The 25562-nt window shown below is 52.2% G+C and overlaps 1 protein-coding gene across 1 annotated transcript; it reads right to left on the reverse strand.

Annotated features, from left to right (window-relative positions):
• Vil1 (villin 1) lies at window positions 1-25562 on the reverse strand. The gene is made up of 20 exons (XM_005395646.1): window positions 25501-25562; window positions 20879-20964; window positions 20372-20446; window positions 18922-19118; window positions 17814-17922; window positions 17577-17687; window positions 16072-16274; window positions 15885-15963; window positions 15622-15720; window positions 14545-14698; window positions 13806-13906; window positions 13580-13717; window positions 12888-13046; window positions 11255-11434; window positions 10594-10739; window positions 9399-9543; window positions 8763-8951; window positions 6791-6859; window positions 5429-5569; window positions 1-990 (listed from the first exon to the last, which is right to left on the reverse strand). Exons 2-20 carry the CDS (start codon window positions 20951-20953, stop codon window positions 877-879), a joined length of 2484 nt encoding a protein of 827 aa, XP_005395703.1. The 5' UTR covers window positions 20954-20964; window positions 25501-25562; the 3' UTR covers window positions 1-876.

A 25562-nucleotide genomic window follows, 5' to 3' on the forward strand; every position in this document is an offset into this window, starting at 1 on the left:
TTTTTTGGTGTGTAAAATTAAAGCCTTTATTAACCTGCTGTTGGTTTGACTGTTACTTTTAAAAAGGACACACTCTTGCAGACACCGTTAACGCCAGTGTGAAGTGGACGTCACCTTCGTTGGCTGCCTGCCTGGACTCCCATGCAGCAAGCCTGATGTTAGGCGGTCGTAACCACTGAGTTCCTATGGTTTTCTTCCGAGGAGCCTGTGAAGCTTTGCAGAGGCTTCTGGGTAACTGCCTCATTAGAGGGAGGCACCGGGTGAGAAGCCATTAGCATTTCATGTCATGCTTTGCTTTAGGCCTCAGGCCTAGAACCAGTGGATGTGCTGTTCTCACTAAGTACTATTTAGTGAGTGTTGTGTAACCCAGGAAGGCAATCTCCTAGGCCACTCAGCACTCCAAAGAAGGGGTCCTCTTTAACTTAGCACCTGAGTAAGGTAGTGAGGAAAGCACATGTGAAATGCAGAGGCCATTACAGTGGGAAAGATGTAAAACTGCACAGTGCTTCGGCCCACCTGCTGTAGATTAAAAAAAAAAAAAAAAAAAACTGGGCAGTGCCTCACAACTCTTAATGTGGGAGTGTTGGGCTGCCCCTCTAAGGAGGGAAAGCTCTAGAACAGGATGGTTAGAAATGATGTGATGTCCAGGAGAAAAACAGTCTGGCCTTCTTCAGGTCGCAGGCTCCTCGGGGAGGCGGCATCTTTCTGAGGGAGTGGGTAGATTACTAAACAAAAGTGGCATTGCCACACGCTGCCTCCTCACGGGGGCAGCTGGGTATGTTCTCTAAAGTTGGCGTGGGACTAAAACCAGTAATAATGACAGAGCCTCCAAAGCAGGGTAGGGTGCTGCCTTACAACCACAACTACTCTTGCTTCTTAAAATAGTCCCTTTTCTTTCTTGAGGTTTTGTTGTTTCCATCGGGGCAGGGCAGAGAAGGCCGCTGGAGTCATTCCCAGAGCCTTAGTGAAATCTTCAACAGACAGGTGCTCCTAGGAGAGGAAGGGCCAGAAGACAAAGGTCACAGCCTTCCCAGGCTTGGTGGACTGAGTCATACAGGTGTGGCAGAGAATCAATCAAATGAAGAGCAAGAGCAAACAACGTGAGAGCCAGGAAAGCACTGGGGACCCGGGCAGCGGCAGTTTGGAGTTCCCTGAGAGGAAAGGAACATACAGAGGGCTGCCTTTCTTCCTACCAGGGTCAAATCTATGTTAGTCTACAAATAAGAATCAGGACCTTTGACTGACTTAAGGAATTGCTGCTCTTTAAGGCCTTAGTTATCCTTTCCATAAAATGAGAGAAATCTCATGAAGGCCAATTTATATTTTTTTATGAGGATGACAATACTACTACATAGAAAAGAGTATGGCGGGGGATCTGGCTCATCTACCTTCATAAATCATAGCCCAGCCCACAAAACAAGCAGATGAGCCCCAGACCAGGACTTCCGCCCAGTGTGGATGGACAAGCTTCACTGCCACCACAGGACGTGTGGCTCTCTAGCTTCGGAGCAAGTTAGCAGACCAGCTGCAAGGGAAGTAGGCCTAACGGTCCTAGGGGGCAGAGCAAGCAACAGTTTGACATGAGTACTGCTGAGGCATGAAGATAGGCAGACCCAAATACAGTCGCTTCCCTATCAGTGAGTTCTGTATCCATGGATTCAACCAACTAGATTGAAAATATTAGGGCAGAAATTTGTACTGAACATGAATAAATTTTTTTCTTATAAAATTCCCTACATATTATTGTATAATAGCTACTTACACAGCATTTATTTTGATCTAGGCATTTTAAGTCATCTAAAGTATGCAGGTGACATGTGCCTGTAATCTGAGCACTCAGGAGGCTAAGACAGGAAGATTGCAGTTTCAAGGCCAGCCTGAGCTCTCTAGCAAGTTTAAGTCTGGTTTGGACTACACAGTGAGACCCTGTTTCAAACAAAGTGTACAGGATGGTCGGCATAGATTATATGCAAATACTACCCCCATTTTATATAGGACTTGAGCATTGTTTGGTATCCTGGGATGTCCCAGCACCAATCCCCCACGGACACTGAGGGCCACTATGCTCCTGTGTTTAGATGTCGAAGCCAGTGCTCAAGAAAGTCAAGGTCATTCCAGCACAGGTTCCTCTGCACCACCCTGATTTCTGCCTTGACTGGTTTCAGGCACACTATGAAGAGCCCTTGCCATCTTCCCTCCTGGACTTGTGGTTCTGCTTAGATGGTGGGAGGGTAGCTGCAGAAGGGAGACCCAAGCCAGGGGAAGGATTCTAAGAGGAGAAGCCAGGAAGGCTGCCTCACGTATTGAGAGTCAGATTTCCCTCGCTATGTTGGGTAGAAAACAAAATATTAGAGTAAATGATGTGTGCCAACTCCTCTCATCTTGTGAATGTTCAAAAGATTAGATTGCACAATTTTACCTTTTTACTCTTAGCTTCACTACCTGCCCAGGCCTTTGGTATTGTGGCTGTTAACCTGATATGTCACCCTCATTGATTTAAGAAATGCCCAGCAGATTAGTGAAGTACAATCCTGGATGTGTCAGTGGGTCATGAAAGTGTGACCTCACTCATTCAGTCCCTCACTCATTCCTCTCTGGCTCTGTTCCCATCTGCTTCCAAGCCACCATGAACTGAGCAGCTGTTTCACCGCTCCCTCCTGCCATGTGTTCCTGCCTTGGAGTCAGCCAGCCGTGGACTGAAGTCCTCAAAACCATGAGCCGAATTGAACCTTTCCTCCTTTCAGTTGTAGGTGTCAGGTATTGTGTCTCCGCCACAAGAAAGCTAATACAGGGATCTTTATAAGGCAGAGAATTGATTGAAACCACCCTTGTTCCCAGCTCTAGGATAGTATTATCATAATGCTAGGTAAGGCAGCTAACTACCCTCTAGGTACACCCAAATAAGGGCCCAAATTAAAGTAAGTATGAAACAGCATCTCTCGGCCTTCGTCTCTGCTCCTGAAGGCATGGAGAGGTAGGTGGGACAGGGATGAGCACAGTGAGCTTCCCTGAGATCTTGGGCTGCTCCACTGAAGCAGAGTGCTCTAGGGGACATTTATTGACTCCCAGAGAGCCCTGCATTGCATCGCTCCTTCATAAGCACTGTGGATAGGTTTCAAGCTCAGGTGGGTCTGATGCCCTAGTTCTCTAGCCCGTCATTAGCTTCACCTCCCTCCCCTGGGCATTCTCTCCCTGAGGCTCCTGAGAGCTGGATCCTAGGAGCCTTCCCCTCCCCCAGCAGGGCAGCGAAGACTTTGTTTTGGAAGAAGAGAATAAACATAATCACTTTGGGCATCAGCAGATTCCTCACAGCCATGACTACCGTGTCCCCCGTCCCTGAAAGTGGCTGCACAGTTCCCTCTCTGGCTCAGCCTGGCTCTGCCAGGACTCCTGGACTCTGATCTTTCAAGCTAGATAGCAAGGACTGCCCATCCCAGTGGACTTGTGTCTTTCCATGGCTTGTGCTCTTGAACACCACGGTCTTGCCCGCTGATTACCAGCCTCACCCATACCCACCTTCCTGGATTTTATCACTGAGGCTCAACCCTTAGATTATGCTCTGTCTACTGCCTGCACCCAGGCCCACCACCCCACTCTTGTCACTGGTCACCTTCTGAGTTTACAGCAGCCAGAGAGCTCTGAAAACCTCTCCTCCCCTCCACACTTGATATTGAACTCTCAGCTCTCTCACAAGGAAACACCTACTTCCATGATTTTTAAAAAATCAGCTGCAGGTAACTGCTATTAAAATCTGAGGCTTCCTCAACTGGGAAATTGTTTCTTCAACTTCTTCTCACATAATGGGCTATCTTTAACACTGGCTGCCCTTCTCTTTAGAAATACAGAATATATGTCCTTTTTTGGCATGTAACATGATGGTAAAACTAGCACTCAGAAAACCTGAATTTTTCTTCTTCTTGTCATTGTTTTTGAGACAGGGTCTCACTATGTATTCCAGGTTGGCCTTGAACTCACTGTGTAGCCCAGACTTGCCTCGAGCTTGTGATCCTCCTGTCTCCGCCTCCTGAATGCTTCATTAAAGGCATGCATCACCAGGCCTGGCTAGAAGACTTGATTCTGGCTTTCTAGCTAGCTAGTTCACATCACACAAACCACTTCCCCTCCAGCTGGACCTGCTTTTTTTGGATGTAAAATAGGCAGTAACAGCTTTCATTAATAAAGCACTTCATGTACGAGGACCTGGGCTAGGTGTCACTTATTCTGGGAACATCCCGATGATGCAGTAAGGACACAGGTGCTTCCTAGGCTCCCAGCCACTGGCCAGATGGGAGAATCCAAGAGAATAGGATTCACGGGACAGTGTCCTTCAAGCAGTGGTAAAGCATTGCCTAGCACATTGCCTAGCGTGCATGAGGGCCTGGGTTCAGTCCCAGGACAGAGGGTAGGGGCGGGAGGAAGGGGAGGAAGAGGAAAAACAAAGGAGGGGAAGGGAGGAGGAGAAGGAGAAGCAGGAAGAAGAGAAAAAGAAGAGGAGGAGGAGGAGGAAGAGAGCAGGGCAGGCAGGCAAAGAGATTTTGACCAGCTCTTCCTGCTGTAGTCCCGCCAGACCTGCCCCTGCACTGCCAATACCAGCTGCACCATATGTGGAGTAGTGGGCTCCAGCTCTGCCCCAAGTCCTCTGAATTGCTGGCCTCTCATACGCCTCAATCTGGGTGAGTCCCAGGTGCCTCAAAAGACAGGACAACCACACAGCATGACAGGGACCTGCTCTCCTATTGCCTCTCCTGACAGTTCTTGCCATCTTCCAGTCTATTCTTCACTGAGCAGCCAGACCAATATTTTATTTCTACTGGGGACTGAACTCAGGGCCTTCATACTGAGCTACGCTGAAACCCTTTTTTAAATAAAATTTGTTATTTTGCAACAAGGTCTTACTAAGTCATTAAGTTGCTCAGGATAGCTGGTTGCAAACTCACTATCCTCCTGCCTCAGCCTTCCAGAGTGCTGCTCTCTGGCTTAGAGCCATCTTTTAAAAATGTAAATCTCAACTGGGTGTGCTGATGCATGCCTATAATCCCAGTACTCTAGGATGCTGAGGCAGGAGCATCCCAAGTTCAAATTCAGGCCATCTTGGAATACCTTAACAAGGCCCTGTCTAAAATAATCAGTCAATCCATCAATCTATCTATCCTGTGCACATTTCAGAAGGAAAATTTTGACTAAATCAGGCTCCTTTTTGTAATACTGACCCTGGCCCCTGTACTTTATCTTGGTGACACTTAGCACTGGAATGATCATTATGTTCAGGCTTCTCTGATCTCTGTCCCCCAGGTATACAAGCTGGCAGGGAAGTGGGAGGGACAGGTCTGTCTGGTTCACCAGGGTGACCCTGGCACCCAGTGCCCTCAGGGGGAATTTAGGTCCTTTGGCCAGATCTCCAGGTGCTGTCAGTGAGGGCCATACCCACCTCCTTCCTGCTGGGGTCCACGCCCTCGGGGAGCTCATCCACCGGCTTGTTCACTAGCTGCTCCAGGGGGAAGATAGGCAGAGGCCCAGAAGTTAAGTTGGTATGGACGGTGAACATGTCCACTTTGGGGTTTGTGATCTCCTACAAGAGGAAAGAAAGCCACTAGTTAGGGCACCACCCTCAAGAAGACTTCCAGGGCCTGGCCCACTGGGCCCCCCCACACACACACATAGACATACGCAGATACACACACACACACACACACACACACACACACACTCCTTTTAAGAATATATCATCCGGATTGGACCCTGCAGCTACCAGCTTAGTGGTTTATACCTGACCAAAGTGTCAGTCGGGTGACTATTTCATTCAATGACTTATTAACTTCTTCACGGTTCCCTCCAGAGTTTGAAATCTACCCTAGGTATTTATGACGCTCTCTCTCTCTCTCATCTGTTGTGATAGTGTCATCGTACATTCACTTAGCTTTGACCTGTCTGTCCTTTCCAGTCTGCACTGTTCGTCCACCAGGAAAGGTTTGGCAAGTGCAGTGGGGTTCTCAGCCTCTGGGTGCAGGGCTTGTGGGTGTTGACTGCCCCCATGAGCCCGGGAAATTCTTTCCAGGCCCCTGATGCTATTCTGCAGAGTCGCCTCTGTCCTGTCTCCCCCGTGAGCCCATGAACTTCTAGCAGGAAAGGCTCTCGTTTCAAATTCCCATACCCCAGGCCTATGGGCTCAATACGCGTCTGTTAACTCATGGAACAACCAGAGGAGGCACGTTTATTCTGCTGGGAGCAGCGATCTCAAGAGCAAGACGTGGAGAGTTGTCACTAGTTCCCAAAGTGCAGTCCTTAGGCGGCACTGGGAATTGAACTGAGGGCCTTCGCCCTGAGCTACATCCCTTATCCTTTCTCTTATTCTTTTGAGACAGAACTTGCTAAGTCACTGAGTTACAGGGCCCTTTATTTAAAACATACAGATTCCTAGATGCAGAGCCAAACTCGATGAACCAGAATACTTGGGGGTCTTGAAATCTGCAATTTAATATCATCCAGATACCTCTGCCTAATAAAAATCAGAAACTGGGCCAGGGGATATAATTCAGTGGCACAGCACTTGCCTAGCATAGATGAAGGCCTAAGTTTGATCTCCAGCATGGCGAAAAATAACTGGAAACCATTTCACTAGGAAACAGAGAGACAAAACAGCTAGAGGCACTGCAGTTCAACAGCAAGAACATCTGGAAGAAGCAGGAGGAGAGAGGAAGGAAGCACAGGACACAGCCTCTTCTATGGAGCATTCTTGGCTCTGACTGCTCCCCATCCCACTCGGGGCGCAGTCACCCTCCCCTGTACTCACGGCAGTGATCTGGCTCCAGTCCTCCGGGTTCCCAAGCTCCATCTTCAGGTCCTCGTAGGATTTGGAGTTCTGTGTGTGAAGTAAATAGCAGATCAGACCTGGATCTCAAAGAGGAGACAAAAGGCCATTTTCCTTCCAGAGTTGAAGGGCCTGGGTCCTGGCCAGGTGTTGAGAAGAGGAAGAGCATGCCTCAGGCTGAGGCCCAAGTTGGCCTCTGAGGAGGTGAGACTGGGGTGACCTAAGGGGCCCTAGGCGAGGCTGATGTCTGTCCTGGTTCTGCCTGCCATGGATGGAGAGGAGCCCCTTTCACCCCGCAGAGGCTACACAAGCAGCCCCGGGCAGCACTGAGAACTCTCCCACACTGCTCAAGCTCCAGGGCGCTCAGGGGTCCTGGGGTGCAGGAAGGGAGCTCTGCCCTAGAGGAGGGCAGGGAGCAGAAGAAGCCCCCTTTCAGCCCACCTCCAGGGCCTGGCACTCAGCAAAATGCAAGCCCAGTTGGTAGGAAGTGGGGAACCCAGACAAATAGAGGCCTTGGCTGGTGGCTCTGGGGGCTCCAAATTACATGACAGATGAGTTTAGGGCCATGGAGAACTCACTGTCCTCAAAAATGGTGGGTGTGTGTGTGTGTGTGTGTGTGTGTGTGTGCGCGCGCGCGCGCGCACATGCACTCAAAGATCTCCATAGCTGATGCTGATGGTCTGAGTTTAGTCCTGAGGAGAGATCCAGCAAACAGCAAGGCAGGAAATCCCAAGGCCAGAGCTTCTCAGAGCCACCTCACTGCCCCAGCCTGGCAGCCCCTCTGTCACCCTGAGTCTGCACAGCCTTCTCCTTCAGCTCATTCCTTCATTCATGCACTCATGTGGCATGACATCAGGGAGATCTGATGCCACCCGAGTGCTAGGATGACAGATGCCTGCCACCACACCAGTTTTGTCTGTCCTTTAGAAACAATGTGTCTGCTGTCAGCACTACCTTGGAGAAGTTTCTGTGGCAACGGGAATGTTCTCTACCTACCCTTTCCAACATGGCAGGCACTGGTCACACTTAAACTGTGGCAAGCAGAAGTTTAGGAGGCTGAGGCAGGAGGATCATAGAGGTTCAAGCTCAGCCTGGGCAGTTTAGTGACTTAGCCAGACAGTTTCAAAATAAAAATATTTAAAAAGGGCTATGGATAAAGCTCAGTACAAAGACCCTGAAATCAATTTTCCATACTGGGGAAGGAAAAAAAATCAGTACTGGGGAAAAAAATACAACTAACAAAGGGACTGAATTTTTTTATTTTTTGGAGCAAGATCTCACTGTGTAGTCCAAATTGACCTCAGACTTGCTATGCTGCCGTGACTGGCCTCAAAATCTCCATCCTCTTGCCTCTGTCCCTATAGTATGGGGATTATAGTATATGCCACCATGCCCAGCTAAATTCTAATTAATATAAAAATATGACTTTTACCTGTAATATGTATGACCTTTACCTGTCAGATACAGCAGCTTGGCTCTAAATATAGTCTACAAACTAGGCACCACAGTTAGCCTGCTTTTTTTGTTTTGTTTTTTGTAGTATTGAGGATTGAACCTTCACATTGATATACATTTTTGCCATTTTTTGATTTTTCATTCTGATACAATATCTTGCTAAGTAACCAAACTGCCCGGGCTGGGCTGAACTTGCAATCCTCATGCCTCAGCCTCCCAGGGTGCTGGGATTACAGGTAGTATGTACCACCACAAGCAGTTTAACTTCTTTCTGCTGTTGTTCTTTTAATAAATTTCCTTCCCTATCCCTCACTAGGGGGCTTAATGGCCTTCCTGCAGTCCTAGTTTTTACTCTAAGCTCCCTGTAAGCCTTTTACAAATAAGCAGGTCATGTATCCCAAAGGAACAGAAAGGCCTGCGGGAGTCTGCCCACCCTTGCAACTGTGCCTCGAGGTGATATGGTGAGCTATGAGGACCGGGCTGGGCTGGGGCCACTCACACTCCACTTGAAGGGGTCCCAAGCCAGGAACCAGCCCGTGAAGGTGGGGGGCTCGTGTCCTTGCTTCACCACGATGATGGGGGTGTCAAGGTCTCGGCCGCTGGGGTGCATCTTAAGGTACTCCTGCACGGTGGTAGCCGCAGCCCTCTTCTCCTCCTCATTGGAATTCTTCCCCATCCAGAAGAAGACCTGTGGAGAGCCCCAGCAGTCAGGCCTTCCTCTCCTCCCTGGCCCACAGGGCTCTGTCTCAATTTACCCCAGATGTCCACTAGTAGAGCCCTGACCCTGCCGCTACCCAGCTAAATGACCTCGGCTCCATCCAGCCCCTCTATTGTCACTGAAGTTGAAAGTTTTTTTGTTGTCACTGAAGTTTTGTTGTTTTTTGTTTTTTGATTTTTTTTTTTGTTTTTTTCTGGTACTGGGAATCGAACTCATGACCTTGCACTTGCCAGGCAGGTGCTGTGCCTCTGAGCTAAATCCCCAGCCCCAATCCAGCCCCTCTAGGCACAATACCCCTGCTTCCTCTTTTGCTTCAGTCCCTGCTGTTCCTAATTCCATTCCAAGAAAACACTGATTCTTACTGAACCCTGAGGATCGAGGTTGGGGGAAGGGCAGTCCCTAGGCCCTTGATCCTACCTGATCCCACGCATCCAGCAGGAACACGTCATCCTCCTCCAAGTCATCCTGATTGAAGTCGGGGATCTCTGTGGCCAGGAAGCGCCCAGTCTGGTTGGAGCATTCGAAGAGCCGGGGGGAGATGACCGAGTTTTCCTCCTGCAGCCTGCAGAGTAGAGGGAAGACCAAGCTGGCAGGAGGAGGTGGGGGGCAGAGGCTTAAGGAGAAGAACTCTGAGGGACTCAGGCATGGAAAGGCATCTTCTCACCAGATGCCCCAGCTTATGAAGGACGAAAGAATCCCCTCCTGTCCTGAGAGTGCTCCAGCCGGGGATCTGCACTGCTTTTCTGAACGTGCATTTCATAGCCCTGGTAGGAAGTTTTCTGCTATCTTCCCTCTATCCCTCCTGCTGGGGCTCATAGACATACTCTTGACAAAACACTTGCCTTTTGGATTTGTTTGGGTACTAGGGATAAACTCAGGACCTTGCATAGGCTAAGCAAGTGCTCTACCACTGAGGTACAGTCCAGCCCCAAAACCCATTTGAAAGAGGTTTGTGGCCTGCCTGGCAAATGAGAGGTCGTGTGTTTGATTCCCAGTACCAGGGGAAAAAAAAACAAAAAACAAAAACAAAAAGAGGTTTGTGGCTGGTTCTCCACAATATTCCAGGCCTAAGGCCAGTACCAAAGGGCAGGGCTGCACTCTGGCACCTTTTTCTCCTCTTCCCCTTCCACCTCTCCACTCCTCCCCCTCCTCCTCTTCCTCCTTTTTGTCTTTTTTTTTTTGGAGAGAGGGTTTCACTATACAGTTCAGGCTGGACTTGAACTCACTTTATAGCTCAGGCTGGCCATGAACTTGCAGCAATCCTCCTGCCTCAGCCTCCTCAGTGCTGGCATTACAGGCGTGCACCACAGTGCCCAGCTTGTCACCTTCTTCTTGAAGGGCAAATAGTCATCCCTACCCCTCTCTTTGAGCTGACTCTCTGCTAGGAAAGCCCTTTGCCAGGGAAGGTCCCCCTGCTCTAGGCCCTGGGGATCCCTTGGTGAGCAGTGTGGTCATAGCACTGTGCCCCAAAGACTTCAAGGCCGTTGGGTATCCCTGGCCTTCTCATCAGCCTAGGGGCCCGGTACACAAAATCCTCCGTCCACACCTGCTGCAGGCTCTGGGACAGGGTCCTTCATTGTCAGGCATGAGCTGGAGGTGGTGGTGCAGTTACCTCTTGGTGCTGGCGTAGGGGGCCTTCCCGCCCAGCGCCATCCAGAAGTTGGCTGGCTCCTGCCCTTCTACCACCACTTGCTTCTCCGTTGGGGAGATGGTGTCAGCAACCATTTTGGCCATCTCCCGCTCATCCCCGCTACAGCCCTGGGCAGAGAGGGGGTCGGCGGTGCTGGAGGAGACATCTTGGGTCCCACCCCTCCCCACCCTTCTGCGTGCCCTGCCCAGGCTCTGAGAGAGCTCTCCTGCACCAGGGTCCCAAGCACACAGCCCCGTGGGGACAGCTCTCCATCCCCTCTTCTGTCCCTGGTACTCCAGGCAACAGCAGAGGAGACAGGGAGTGCACAGAAGGTTAGAGGACTGCAAGAAGCTGTGGATCCCCACCACAAGGACAATAGGAGAGACAGCAACAGGCGCAGGTACTGAGAGCCCAAGACACAGACCTATGGGGACCTGTGACAAACAAGGGACGGGTTCTGGCATAAAGGCAGAGGATCTGGGGACAGTCAGAGGAGGGGCAGAGAAGGAGACAGCTACGAGACAGCTGGGGACCCAGCGAGTGGGACCTGGTGGGCCAGGACTCCTGCCTGACCCTGTCTGCTCTGAGGCTGGGGGCTCCCCGCACCGAAGCCCGAAAGGGAGCCTCTGGGCCCAGCACCCACCTTCCCGCACCACAGGTAGCAGCAGGACGGGGTCTTGAGAACGAAGATGTCATTGGAGTTGAGAGAGGTGGCCCGGGCCAGGACCTCAAAGGCCTTGGTGTTGTTGGCATTGGTTCCCCGGACCTGGAACAGCCTCGTGGAGGGCGCAGGCTCTGAGCTGTTAGCTCGGGAGGAGCCTCCCTGCAGTGCGGGACAGCAGGAAGAGGGGCGATTGGGAAAGGGGGGGCACAGAGAGAGCCAGAGAAAGAGAGGTGGGTGAGATCTCCCCACCCCTCCAGCTCCTCTCACGCACCATAGCCAGGCTAATCTTTCCAAGCCTGGCTTTGCTCCTCGCACTCTTCCTCAGCAGCTCCCCACTGCTTTAAGACTAAATCCTAGCCCTCGGCCGGGCTGTGAACCCCTCACATGATGAGGAGGCCAGCTGCCTCCAGCTCACTCGGTATCCAGCTCCCAGGGTCCTTCAGCCAGGCTTCTCACTGTCCCCCCATGGGCCTTCCTCCTGCCCCTGCTGTGGGCCTTGTTGAGCCCCCTAAATTGCAAGCCTTCATTTGAGCCCCGTTAAGCCCTTCAGCTAGATATCCAGGACCCCTGCAAACCCCCTTCTCACCATGAATTCTTCGCCCAAGCTCGCAGGACTGTACCCTGCGTGGCTTTGAACACAATCATGTGCCCATCCGCTCCCAGAGACAGTAGTAGGAGCCTGCCGCCCCTGTCTTTGCTTGGTTACAAAGGACTGTGTACTTAGAAGGTGCTCAATAAAGAGTATTGCTTAAACAGCTGCATGCCGTGTCTATTTCATTTTGCTGGAAGACACCAGCACAGTTTGGACAGGTGCATCATTCTGGCAGACATATATAAGGTATAGTATAACCTAGCCTTTTTCATGTAGAGGATTCAAGGAATTGGAGCATGGAGGGCAGACAGTACTTGCCCATGGCGAGGGCTTTTTATGGATGTTTCTTTTATTTTTCCTCTTTCTTTATTTCAGGACTGGAGATGGAATCCAGGACTTTTACACTGAGCTTAATTCCTAGCTCTTTAAAAAGAATTTTTAAAAGCTGGGCATGGGGGTGCATGCCTGTAATCCCAGCACTCAGGAGGCTGAGGCAGGAGGATCACTGCAAGTTCAAGGCCAGCCTGTGCTATATAGTGAGTTCAAGGCCAGCCTGAACTACATAGCAAGACTCTGTCTCAGAAATTAACCAAAAAAAATTTTTTAAAAAATGTTTGAGATAGAGTCTCGCTAAGTTGCTAACCTGCTCAGGTTGGGCTCAAACTTGCCATCCTCTTGCCTCAGCCTCCTAGAGAATTGGGAGTATAGTCGTATACCACTGCACCCAACCCATTATGCATACTTCTAGACTAAGTGGGGGACTAAGTGGGGGGCCAGGCATATAGCTCAGTGGCACAGTGCTTGCCTGGCAAGCATGAGGTCATGAGTTTGATTCCTTGTACCGAAAAAAAAAAAAAAAAAGAATAGACTAATTTGTTGTTTTTTGTCACCAGTTCCACACAAGTGATAGCACCTTGAAGGGTCCTCTCCTATGAGGAATGAATGGGCTTTGCCCTAAACCTCCCCACAGCCCCTTCCCTGTCTCCTGGACCCCCACCTGCCCCAGCCCAGCCGCCACACCTGGTACACCACCATGCGTCCCTTGAAGATGGACATGAGGTGGGGCGGCTCCTTGCCCATGGGGACGCGGACTTGGACCGGTTCATCATTGTACTTTTGGTCCAGGATAACAGCCTGGTAGGCTGAGGCGGCAATTTCATCCTGGCTGGCCTGGCTGCCCTGGGGATGAACAAGAAGGAAGGGATAGGGTGGAGTCTCAGTGACAACTCTGTCCCCTATTCTGACCTGGCCCCAGACCAACAGGCCTCCCCACCAGAGCCCAACCCAACCTGACTTCAACCTCAGTTCCAACTCTAGCCTTGGCCCAGCCCTGACCTACCTCAACCTCAGCCTTGACCCCCAGTCTGCTCTTCTCCTCCTTACTGCTCCTCCCTCTGGGAGTGACCACACCACTCACCGCCTGCAGCCAAGCCTCTCCCTGTTCCTTCCCATCTGGACGCAGGACCCCCAGGCAGAGCAGGGGAAGGGAATGTGCAGCGGTGATGGGGATTGGAAGGGAGATGCAGAGAAGGGTGGTGAATGGGAGCACTCACTGGGATCTCGCAGCCAAAGCTGCTGCCAGATAAAATGGGCTGCCTCTGGAGGGGGTGAGCTCCCCATCACCAGGGGCATTCAACCCGTGCACGATAACAGCTGCATGGTAGAGAGCAGCTGAGCAGGCTGGGCTTGTGTGGGACAAGCTGGATCCTGACCTGCCAGATGTACAGCAGGTAATGCTGCTTCTCGCCGATGAGGTAGGTATAGAGCAGCAGGTAGCAGTCACCTCCGTAGAAGTGGCCTAGCCACTTGGACTCCACGGGCACCAGCTCTAGGTTCTCAATGCGCCACACCTGGGGCCAGTATCGGGTTAGAGTGGGGTCCTGGCCAGCCTCTGCCGCCCCGTCTCCACCCAGCATGAGCCCCATCACACACACACACCTGCACCTCTCCGCTCCCGTCGTCCACCATCTTCTGCTGGGCAGCCACCTGGGGCTGCACGTGCATGGATGCGACATCAAACTTCACCTGCTCCACCTTGGCTGGAGTGGGGGGAATCATGACACCAACTGTCACCAGCCAAGGTCCCCTAGGTCCTCACAACAGCCCTGGGTAATGGCTATAATTTAGACCCATTTTATAGATGAGGAAACCGAGGCTAGAAGAGATTAAGCAGCTCACCCAAGGTTGCAAAGGTAAAAAACAGCAGAGCTATAGCACTGAATCACATCTCCATGACTCTAATATGTTTGCTTCATCAAAGACTCCCAGAGAAGCCACAGCCGGGGGTGGGGCATGGACAACAGCTAGGCTTTAGCTTTGTAGATCCGCCCATCTTGACCCTTGCAGCATTCAGGCATCAAGTGTTGACATCTATGACAGGGGCTGTGCTTTCCCTTCACCCTCCCCCCAAGGGCCCAGCCTGGAGCTTGACCCCAGCAAATATCATATACAGAAGCTGTTTGCTTCCCAGGGAGGGCTAACCCTATTACAAAGGAAAGGCAGGTCATTCTTAGCTTCTTCTGTGTGATACTCAAGTTTATCCATGGCAAACCCCTGGGGTCTGCACCCTACTGGGAAGAGCTCTGACCAGGGTAAAGTATGCCTGGAATCCACATAATTCCTCTACTGGCCCAGCTCCTGGTTCTGGACTCCTCCACTGCCCTAATCCAGCCCTCACCAACGGAGCCCACAGTGTGGGTTTTGCCCAGGCCTGAGGTCCGGTTGGGCACTGTCCACTTCTGAAAGAGCTGCTGGAAGACAGCTGACTCGGCCCCGTCATTCTGCACCTCCACCTGCGTGCTTATGGGGTACTGCTTGGCTTTGATGAAATTCTGGAAAGAGAGGGGGCAGCTGGCAGCCTTGTTCTTTCCCAACCCCCAAAACCAGTGCAAGCCAAAGCCCAGCTCTACCTCCAGCCAAATCCGCTGTCAGACCTTCCCCCGGCCACAATCCCAGTGCTAACCCCAAACCTAACCTCACTGCAACGCAGCTGCAAGGTCAAACCTGAAACCACCTCAAGCTTCATCTGACCTTAACCCTGAACCTAATACAGTGGAGCCTTACCAGTTCAGTTTCCGATCAGAATCATGGAAAGAATTAAGTTCATGAACCGAGGCACCGCTGTATTGACCCCAAATCTAACTCTGATCCCAACCTCAAGGCCAAATCTGACCCCTAGTTTGACCCCACCTCCCCCTAACCGTAATGCTCAGTCCCTTACTACAACTCTGAACCCATGCCCCAATCCAACACTGACCTCGAGCCCATTCGGGTTACTAACTCCAGTTCCAACAATCACTCCAGACGCTGACTTGGCCCTGGATGTGAGCTGACCCAGGTCCCTTTGTGTAGTACTGGGAGTTGAACCCAGTGCCTTCACACTGAGGTACATCCCCAGCCCTTTTTTATTTTTATTTTTTATTTTGAGACACGGTCTCAAATCACTGAATTGCCCAGGCTGGGCTTGAACTTGCAATCCTCCTGCCTCAGCCTCCCTGTTCCTTCTGTAAACCAAGCATGGGGCGGTGACAGCTCGGATCCTGAGGAGCCCCAGGTTGCCTAGTGGTTGGCTTTCTGGTATGCAAAGAACTCCTCAAGATGGCTACACAATGGCCCCTCAGCCCCAATAGCTAGGTGGGGCCACCTCCAGCCCTGTCCTTCCAGAATCTTCCCTGGTCGCAGACTGTTGGCCTCCTGCTGCTGTCTGCTTCCCTCACAGGCCTGACCCTTCTCCCCAGTCCCTGTCTCTCCCTACCAAGGCCTGGTTCATGGCTTCCTTCTTTTCTTGGGCATTGGCATTCTTCCCCTTCCATACAAAGATCTTCTGACCCCCCTGGTCCAGGATGTAACAGTCCTAGAGTCAGGAGAGAAAACCAGCTGAGAGCCTCATGGTGCTGGGGACACTGGCTGGGTCAGCCTTCCCTTCCACGCCTGTCCCAGCACCCTGAAGTAAGAACACCCTGCATGGGGAGAGGTGGACCAGGCTGTTTGAGGCCAGGTGTCCTTCAGCCCTCTCACCTCATGGCTGAGCAGGTCCTGGGTGAGTGGCTGCGTGGCAACTTCGCTAACCACCATCTTTCCCCCTGAGTCAGACACACTGCAGGATAAAGTGAGGTATAAACGGGAGGGCCCAAGCCCCTCAGCCAGGGCACCTTACCCACCCTGGAAGTCCCTAGCCCCCAGGAAGAGCCCAGCCAGTGCTCACTGGTACAACTTGAGGGCAGCCTTGAGTGCCGGCTCCACCACTGAGTCGGGGATGGCTGCCTTCAGCTCCATGCGCTGGCCAAGCACGTAGTTCATCACTTCCATCAGCTTTGGGCTGGCCGCCTCGTTCTCCCCCTCCACCACGCCCACATAGGTGCGCCCGCCCCGCTCCTGGTCTCGGATCTCCTTGGCCAGGGTCATGCCCTGCAGAAAGGTCGCAGGTCACCCACAGAAGATGGCAGGGGACAAAACCGTGTCTTCCAGCCCCAAAACCTGCCAGGCAAGCCCCTGGCCACCTCACGGCAGCCATAAAAGCTGGGGGTGGGTTTTTAAGGTGTGTGAGGAAGGTGGAGGAGAGAAGGGGGAAAGCGGGCTGCCTCATCTGGCAGGAGGGTGTCTGGGGGACTTGCCAGGCATTTTGTTTAGACATTGTTTTCCACAAGAGCTAAGCCTTGAGGATCGGAGTACTGTACCCAGCATCTTTGTCCCAAAGCATACGTGCACGCTCAGTGCACACACAGCCTCACAAATACTCACACACATGCACAAGCATGTTGACACCCACAGCAGTCTCACACAAGTTCCCATGAACACGTGCATATTCACACACAGTCCCACATGTGCTCACACCCTTATACACACACACTGCGGCTCACCCCCCTCTGCGGCTAAAGGCCCCTCCCAGGCTGTCTCTTGGGTCCCAGGCTGTGTAGGCAGGCGACGCCTTGCTTCTCTCTGTGCTTGTCTTACTTATCCAACTTCTCAGATGTCCAAAACTTCGATCTTCTCCACCCCAGGAGGCAGGACTCTGCCTGACCTCACGGTTCTCCAGCTCAAAGCCTCCCTCCTCCCTCCCTTCACTCCTCATTCAGCACCCAGGTAAGTTTGCAGATTCCACCTGCTAAACTGGGCCTGGGCACCTCTGGCCTCTGCTGCACCTGCGTGGGCATAGTCTCCCTGCTGACTGCGACATGTCCCTCGGCCTCCCCGTAGAGGTCAGATGACCTTCAATGGTTCAAGGCATGGGACAGAAAACCTAAGTCCACAGACATCTGGCCACATAAGCTGCCCTGTGAGACCTGCACCTGCTCTCCAGTTCCTGTTGCACTGGTGGACCCTGCCAGCCAACTCCTTCCTGCCCTAGGGCCTTCTCCCCCTACTGCCTCCTAGAAGCTTCTCTGCACCCCAGGTCTTCCCTCCTGCCTGGGCCCCACTGGACAGCAAGCCTCTGCCGCTGTCACTCACCCCTGGATCCCAAGGCTTGGCCTGGGGTCTGCCACACTGTGGGGACTCCTTCCACCCAAGGGGTCTAGCCACAAGCACACACATACCAACTCCACCACACCTCTCCCATGCGTGTGGGGACTCAGGTTCTGTGCCCAACACTCAGCCAATTGCAGGGGCAGGGGTTGGGGAGCTGGTCTGGCTGTGGCAGAGGTTTGGCAATTTTGCCTGGGGCAGGGCAGGTACTGAAACTGCAGGAGGGTGATGCTCGGGCAGGGTTACCCTGAGTCTCTCCATGTGGTTACTCTCTGGACCATTCCACTGGATGATGAGCTTGCCGAGGTCCAGGAGGAAAACGTCTCCTCGGTTGAAGCTCTTCCAGGACATATCCACCTAGGGAGCACAGGGATGGCCCGGACCCCACACAGGTCCGTCCATCAGCATCACCTCCCGGCCACCCCTCCCTGCATGTCAGCTCTCCTCAGCGCCCCCCCACCAGTGCCCCAGGGAGCTTCACACCTCGCCGGCCACCACGTTCCTCTTGCCCTTGACGTGCAGCAGCCGCTGGACATTGTAGGAGTTGGTCTCCACGTTCTTCAGGCCGGAAGCCACACCCCCCCTCTGGATCCTGAGAAGAGTCCACCCAGGAGAACAGGGCTGAGCGGGTCCCCTGGGCCCCGTCTTTGGCTGCCTGGCTGCCCTTGGGGCCACCTCGGAGCCCAGTGTGGACATGTGATGAGTGAGATGCTTAGGGTGCAAACCGCAAGGAAGCAGTCACTGCGGGGATCCTGCAGGTGTGAGGCCAGGCTGTGGCCCGCCTTTGCTTGTAACCCTGGCAGTGAGTGGCTCCTAAGTCTGCACCCCAAGTCCTCACTCTCTCACCCTAGCCCCACTCCTGCACCAAGGCCTGCAAAGATGGGGTCAAGAAGGCCAGGGCCCAGAGGGCGGGGGACTGACGTGGAAGAAAAGAAGAGCGAGGTGCTGCTCAGGTGCCCAGCAGAGTGGACAGTAGTGTGGAAGAGGAGAGCAAGACGAAAGGGAGGGTGGGGAGAGGCCCAGCCTGTCCTACAGGCCAGGAGCAACTGGCTTTAGAGCGCATGTCTCCAAGGATTTCAGACTTTTCTGGAAAATATGGGTTTTTAGGGTAAAAGTCCTGCTTAGAGAAGAGGGGCAGGCATCTGCCTCTTAGCCAGAGAGGGGAGGGGGCTTGGTGTGACATCCTGCAGCCCCCTTAGGCACGGGGCTCTCCAGGACACTCAGATAGGGGCTGATTTATAGAGACCCACAGCCAGGGATATAGCTCACTGGCACAGTGCCTGCCTGGCAAGCATGAGTTTTAAAAAAAAAAAGAGAAATCCACAGTACTTGGAACCGCAGGATTTCAGAAGAGCCTCCAGAGACAGCTCACAGCATGCTCAAAGGGACAGGGCCAAGGATAGAGCAGCAATAGAAATAAAGGTACGGAGTAGAAGATAAAGAAAATCAGCAAATGCCCCCTGTGGGTGCCCCTGGCCTCCCTTCCCAGCCCCAGGTCACTGCCTGGGTCCCAGCATCTCTGCTTCTTCAGCTCGGCCCCCATCCCCCACCAGGAGTCTGTCTCCAGCCAGCACAGCACACCCCTCCCTACACAAGGCCCTTCTTGAAGTAGCCACGGAAGGCCTCGCTCTCATTGCCCTGGACCTCCCGGTGCTGGACAGCCCGGCCCTTCAGGAAGTCATCCATCTGGGTGGTGTAGATGGCAGCTGCTCCCTGCTCATCCTGGGACGAGTCCTGGCCGATCCAGTAGTGAATGTCATAGGTCAGGTTGTTGGCGGTCTTGTGGATCTGGGGAGAGCGGTGTCCAATGTGTCTGAGGCGCTGAGCTTCTACAGCCCCTGCCCCACTCCGTCTCCCACACTCACGGGGGCTGTATCAGGGAGCTTGGCACAGGGGAGCTACTAGGCTGGAGGTCAGGGCCCCTGAATCATCACCCAGCTCTGTCCCTGACTGAGGTGGGAGGCAGGTGGCTTCCTTTCTCTTAGCCTCCCTCTCCTCATCTTGGAAATAACTTGCTTAGACTACAAGAGCATTTTCCAAAAGCAGAGTATTTGCATGTAATCTATACACATTCTCCCTTATACTTTTTTTTTTTTTTAGATATGGTCTTACTGTATAATCCAGATTGGCCTTGAACTCTCCATCCTCCTGCCTCAGCCTCCTGAGTGCTGGGATTACAAGCATGTACCACCATGCCCAGTTCCTCCTATATACTTAAAACCATCTCTGCATTGCTTCTACTATGTAATGCAGTATAAGTGCTCAGGAAAAAGTTGTTATATTGTATTGATTAGGGAATAATGACAAGAAAATGCTCAATCACAGACATTTTTTTCTGGACATTTTCAATCTGTGATTGGAGGAACCCACTGATATATTCTAGACATGGAGGGTGACTGCTTGTGAAATGATGAGAATACTTTAATACTTCCTAGAGACTATGTCTATGACACATAACACCACCTTTCACTTAATGATGTACACTTATAATGTTACATAAGTGCATCTAAAAGAGTCAATGTAAAGGAAAATATATCCTGAGAAACTATCTTGTAGATAACAATATGTAAAACAATAACCATTGATAATTTCCTACCACTTTGTAATTTGGTAAGCCCCCCCATTATTATGTTATCCTTCTTTTACTCTTTAAAATAAAAAAAAATTAAAAAAAAATAAATGAAAATATAAACGCCTTCATAGTGCAGGGGGTACAAGCATGTGGCAAAATCAAGAAAGTGATATGAAAAAAAAAAAGTGATATGAAGATGACTACGGATGTTAGAAATGGAGGGCTGGGTGAGGTGGCATTGCACCAACTCAGAAGGTCCCCCCACTTGCCCGGGCTGTGAGCTCAGTGGCATCAGGGCAGCAAGAACCTCTTACCCATGCAGGCCTCTGACCCCTATGAGGTTCCTGGTCTGGGCACCTGGCACACTGGAAATGCTGTCTCTCCCCACTGTCCCAGCCTCGTGTTCCCACCCCAACACCACCGTGGGCTTTGCTATCTGCTGAGCTCCCACCCCTGCCCGACCACTCACAGCCAGGACCACGTAGCAGTCACCATTGAAGAAGGTCCCAAAGGTGTTAGAGGGAACGGGCACCATCTGCATGGCCTGAGGAGAGAATGAGGTCAGGGGCACAGGAGGAAGCTGACCGGGGGGATGCATGCCAGGAGGAAGCTGACCGGGGGGTACATTCCAGGAGGAAGCTGAGAGCAGGGGAAAGGGAGATGGAAGAAAGAAAATCCACAGACACAGGAGAAAGGAGAAAGGAAATAAAGCAGAGACAGGAAGAGATGATAAGGGCAAGAAGTGCAGAGGAAGTTGAGGGACAGATGGGGAAGAAACAGAGAAAAGGCGAAAGTGAGGAAGAGGGGATGTGGGCAGTGTGGAGGAGGCGGAGCAGGGTGCGGATGATGCCGGAAGTGAGGGGCGGAGCCAGTAACAGGTGGCAGCAGGTGCTCCGGGAAGCCATGGGGCAGGGCTGAAGGCAACAGAGCACCCCAGACTCTCCCTCCCCTCTGCCCTCTCTCATAGCAGGCTCACCTCGATCCTCCATATCTGCACGCCCGGGGTGGTGATGTTGAGGGAGCTTTTGACTTGGGAGCTCAGGTTGGTCATGGTGGAGGAGTCTAGGGAAGAAGATAGGTGGGCATCAGGCTGCAGAGCTGGGAGTGTCCTGGGCTTCTGGTTCTGCCCTTCCAGCCCAGACCTAGATGGCACAATGTGCTTGGAGGCTGCAGGCCCAGTGTCTGGAGGCAGAAGGGGAGCTAACTCCCCATTCTGGGCCCTGATGGCTGAGGGCTGGGTCTCCAACCTTCTGCCCCAGCTGTGGTCACGATCCTGTTTAACTCAAACAACTCCCTGACTCCCTTTCACCTGCTGTACAACCACCCCGCTAGCCTGGCACTCAAAGCCCTTCTTTATCGAGCCCCTGACAATTTCTGTGTTTGAAAATTTTTTTTATCAATGCTATGGTTGGTTTAAAGAAAATCATACAGGGGCTGGGGATTTAGCTCAGCGGCACAGCGCCTGCCCGGCAAGCGCAAGGTCGTGAGTTCGATCCCTGGTACCAGAAAAACAAAAAACAAAAAAAAAAAAAAAAGAAAATCATACAGAGCTGAGCGTGGTGGTACACGCTTGTAATCCCAGCATTTGAGAGGCTGAGGCAGGAGGATTGCCTCACATTCAAGGCCAGCCGAGGCTACATAGAAAGTTCAAGATCAGCCTGAATTACATAGCAAGGCTCTGTCTCAAAAAGCCTAAATAAATAAACAGAGTTTCTAAGAGAATAAAGAACTTGAAAGTATATGCACCCAGTAGGATTGAAAACCAATATTACAAAAGAAACTTGTACTTGAAATTCATAGCAGCTCTATTCACAATAGCCAAAATGTGGAAATAGCCCAAATGTCCATCAGCAGATAACTGGATAAACACAAAGGGGTGTATCTACCCAATGGAGTGTACTCAGCTATGAAAAGGAATAAAGTACTGATACACAGGAGAAATTTATGCTAAGTGAAAGAAACCAGACACAAAAGACCACGTATTGTATAACTCCATTTACATGTAATGTCTAGGACAGGAAAATCTGTAGAAATAGAGGCAGGAGTGGCCAGGGGCTGGAGTAGAGGACGTGGGAAGCAATTGCTAATGGGGACAGAGTTTCTATTTGGGATGGTGGAGACATCTGGAACTAGACAACAGTGATGTTTGCATGACATTGTGACTATATTAAATGCCACTGAACTGTGTGCTTTAAGGTAGGTAAAATGGAAAATTGTAGAAGTAGTTTTACCACAATAAAAAAAAAAAAAGTGTGTGCATTAGAGCCTGGTAGCAAATCCCTATAATCTCACCACTCTGGGAGGCTGAGGCAACAGGTTCAAAAGTTCAAGCCCAGCCCAGGGAATTTAGTGACTTACCAAGACTCTGTATCAAAAATTTTTTAAAAAAATTAAAGAGGCTATGGCCAGGAGTGGTGGTGCACACTTGTAATCCAAGCATTTGGAAGGCTGAGACAGGAGGATTGCTATGAGTTTGAGGCCAGCCTGGCCTACATAGTGAGACCTTGTCTCCAAAGAGAAAGAGAAGAACAGAGAGAAAGAGAGACAGACAGACAGATGGACAGACCTTGGTTCAATCTCCAGTACTTAAAAGAACAGAACAGAACAGAAAAGAAAATGTATATGCAATAATTTCCTGTCCCTCCCCAGCTACTCCTATAAACCCTTCCATCACTGCTCCGGTGGTCCACAACATGTAGACCTCACAAGGGCCAGGACCATCTACCTCTGCTCAGTACTAACTCCAGTTTGTAGCGAAGTACGAGTCTCTTGCTGGATGAATGAATGGATAAGGGAGACTGGAGAAGGATGGGCGGATGGATGGGTGAGTGGATGGATGAATGAATGAATGAATGAATGACAGAGTAAACCACACACTGAGCTAGAAGACGCCCTCTCCAGGTTTCTCCTGCCTGCTGGGTGCTTTGTTTTGACCTATAGCCGTGTTTGCTCCAGTTGCTGCTCCGAATCACCTGGGAGCTTTTTAAAAATACTGATGCTCGGGAGCTCAGGCCCCAGGGGGTTTAGATTTAATTAACAAAAGTGAACTCTGGGCCTGGCTGCTTTATTTTCTGCTGCTGGAAGGTGGAATGTGGGTGCTCTGAAATTTCCCCAGGGATCCTGACATGAGCCAGGGTGGAGAACCTCCTGCCCCTGCTTAGTCTCATCCCCAGTTCCCCCACCCTACTCTCCATAGCCCTGCCCCCAGCCTGGCAGGAGTCGCCTGCTTGACTGCTCCTTGGACAAGTGACTAATGAATGAAAGGTCATGTGGCCCCCGGGGCTCAGCCCCTGCATACTGACAGCTGCAGATCTCTGCAGCTAATCTCTCCTTGCACTTTGACACTGAGTCACATCTTGGAATAATAAATGGTCACTTGGAGACTTGCTGTCCTGAGCCCCGAGGGGAGTTTGCTCTCTCTGGTGCTCTGGGATTTGGGGGCCAAGCTGGTAGCCCAGTCTGATCAGTCCCCTTTGCTGATCTGGACCACACATCCATCACAGGTGTCTTGCTGCGTGCTTTTAGGTGTCCCTTGGGCAGAACTCCTCATGGTGTCCCTGTAGGCCACCGCCCCTCCATCAGGTCTCAACACTAGGAGTCCCACGGAAGCCCAGGTTCAGCAGAACCAGTCTGAGTACTCCAATCGCCCCTTTCTCTTAGATGGACTCTGGCAGCTGTGGACCACGGACCTCACTCCCTCACCCAGGAGCTGGGAGTGTGGGCAGCTACATAGATGACCTCTGATGTTCCCCCAGGGCCTGCCCTGACTCCAGGAGCAGCTCCGAAGCTGGAGGAATTAGTGGTAGACATGAGGGGAAGGTCCAGTCCAGCTGAGAGGACATTCAGGGTTCACTTGCCCTCCCTGGAGAGAAAGCAGGCTGGGGCTGCAGAAACCTGAATAGGCAGCCTTGCTAGGGACAGGGTGAGCAAGGGGATCCCAGGGACAGCTGGCTCTGAAAGGCGGCCTGGGCTATCCCCTGGCCGGCCCCAATTGCTCCGGCCCCCTGCTCATGTGGGCCAGTGCAGGTGCCTCTCCCCTTGGCCCTGGGGGACTCCTAAGCCCCGCTGTTTCCCCTAAACTACAGGGAAGGTACAGGTTCCTCACTGCCCTGACCCAGCTGGCAAGGCCCCTGGTTGGATCTGTGCTCACTTTTCTCTTGTGTTCAACCAGTCAATTCATTGACCGTCCTCACTCCTAGGCACCTCTCTTCTATGTCCCAAGCCTGGGAAAAGGATACCTTCACCCCGAGACCCCAAAGTCAGCCATCTGTGCAGCGTCCTGGACTCCTGCTCTGTCCTGTCTTTCTGTCCAGCTAAACTCTCTGCCCTCTACCCCAACACCCTGTCCTTCTGATGCCCTCTAGAAATACCAGCCTGCTTGCTGGCCCTGGCCACCGGCTGCCTCTCACCCCTGCCTGCACCCGCCATGCCCTCTAACAACCCCCTCCCCACCTGTCCTGCTTGCCCAACACACATGCTTTTTGACTCAATTTAGATTTCAGTTCTTCCAGTTCTTTCCAAAACCGCAGGCCTCCCCACCTGCCCTCAACCTTGGATTGATGTCTCTCTTTGCCCTAGACCACATCATGATGAAAAGATCTGTTTACAGACCCGAGGTCCATGAGCTCCCCAACACAGACAGACTTGTCATTGTGACCGCCAGTCCTAGCTGATAGTAGGTGCTCAACAAACAATACTGAAGGTGAAAGACAGAACTGCAGAATAGGAGCCCCTTGTGGGATTCTGGAAGGAATTAGGGCACTGCTGTTTCCAGCCATCTTTCCTATCTGCTGCCTTATGATTCTTGGGGTACAGCTTTAGGGAGCCCCAGGGTCTCAGTTCCCAGTCATTCACCTCTGAGCTAGGCAGGAGCCTCCCCTTAGTCAGAGGACACCGGCCTACCTCCCCAGCAGGGGAAGGCTCAGGGTTAGATAGGCGGCAGCCCATTCTGCTCCAGGGCTCAGTCACAGGAGGACGTCTGAGCGGGCGACCCTGAAAGAGGGTGGCCAGTGTGCCCTAAGGTACAGGGCTGCGCCTGGTGGTTGCTGAACGGGACCAATGGGGAGGCCAGTCCTTGTGTAGGGGAGGTGTCCCCCTGTGACCAGGGCCTGCCTCTGCCTCTGCCCATTCAATTCCAGACACTATGGCTCACACCTGGGATCCAGGAGGTGAGGCCCCTGAGGTCCTAGAAGTTTCTGGGGAAGGGTGACACAAAGAACGAAAGAAACCACTTCAAATGAGGAGGAAACTGGCAAAGAGATGAGCTGAGGGGAAAGAGAATCGTGAGATCTGTCTGCCATCGTCTTGGTTTTAAGTCTAGAAACTTTGAGCCCCAAGACCTGTCTCAGCGCTGGGCAATCCAGGGCAAGCGACACCCAGCGTGGGGGGGTCACAGACGAGCGGCCTGCAAATGTCTCTCCCTGGAGGCCCAGACAGACCTGTGCGGCTCCTTGCTCTTTCTAGAATCTTAAGGGCCCACCCTCACCCCCGAGCCCACCTCAGGGTGCTAAAGTTGACCCCAGTCTGTCCATGAGAAGCAAAGCCCCTGTTCCTTTCCACCACCAGTGGTCCCTGTGTGTCCCCACCGTGTGGCCTTACCTGTCAGAGGAAGCTGCCACCACCTGGGAGATCTCAGGGAGTTATGGCAAGCTGGCTGTAGG

The sequence above is a fragment of the Chinchilla lanigera genome, unplaced genomic scaffold (assembly GCF_000276665.1).
Source record: "Chinchilla lanigera isolate Chin_1 unplaced genomic scaffold, ChiLan1.0 scaffold00052, whole genome shotgun sequence".
NCBI classification, from domain to species: domain Eukaryota; kingdom Metazoa; phylum Chordata; class Mammalia; order Rodentia; family Chinchillidae; genus Chinchilla; species Chinchilla lanigera.

Bases quoted from the DNA above. Each gene is read 5' to 3' on its own strand.
- Vil1 (XM_005395646.1), bottom strand. From the start codon at position 20,953: ATGACCAACCTGAGCTCCCAAGTCAAAAGCTCCCTCAACATCACCACC. The intron at 20,447-20,878 runs GTGAGCCTGCTA...TTCTCTCCTCAG, and splicing joins TGCAGATATGGAGGATCGAG to GCCATGCAGATGGTGCCCGT. The intron at 14,699-15,621 runs GTAGGGAGAGAC...CTCTCTTTCCAG, and splicing joins AAGCCATGAACCAGGCCTTG to AATTTCATCAAAGCCAAGCA.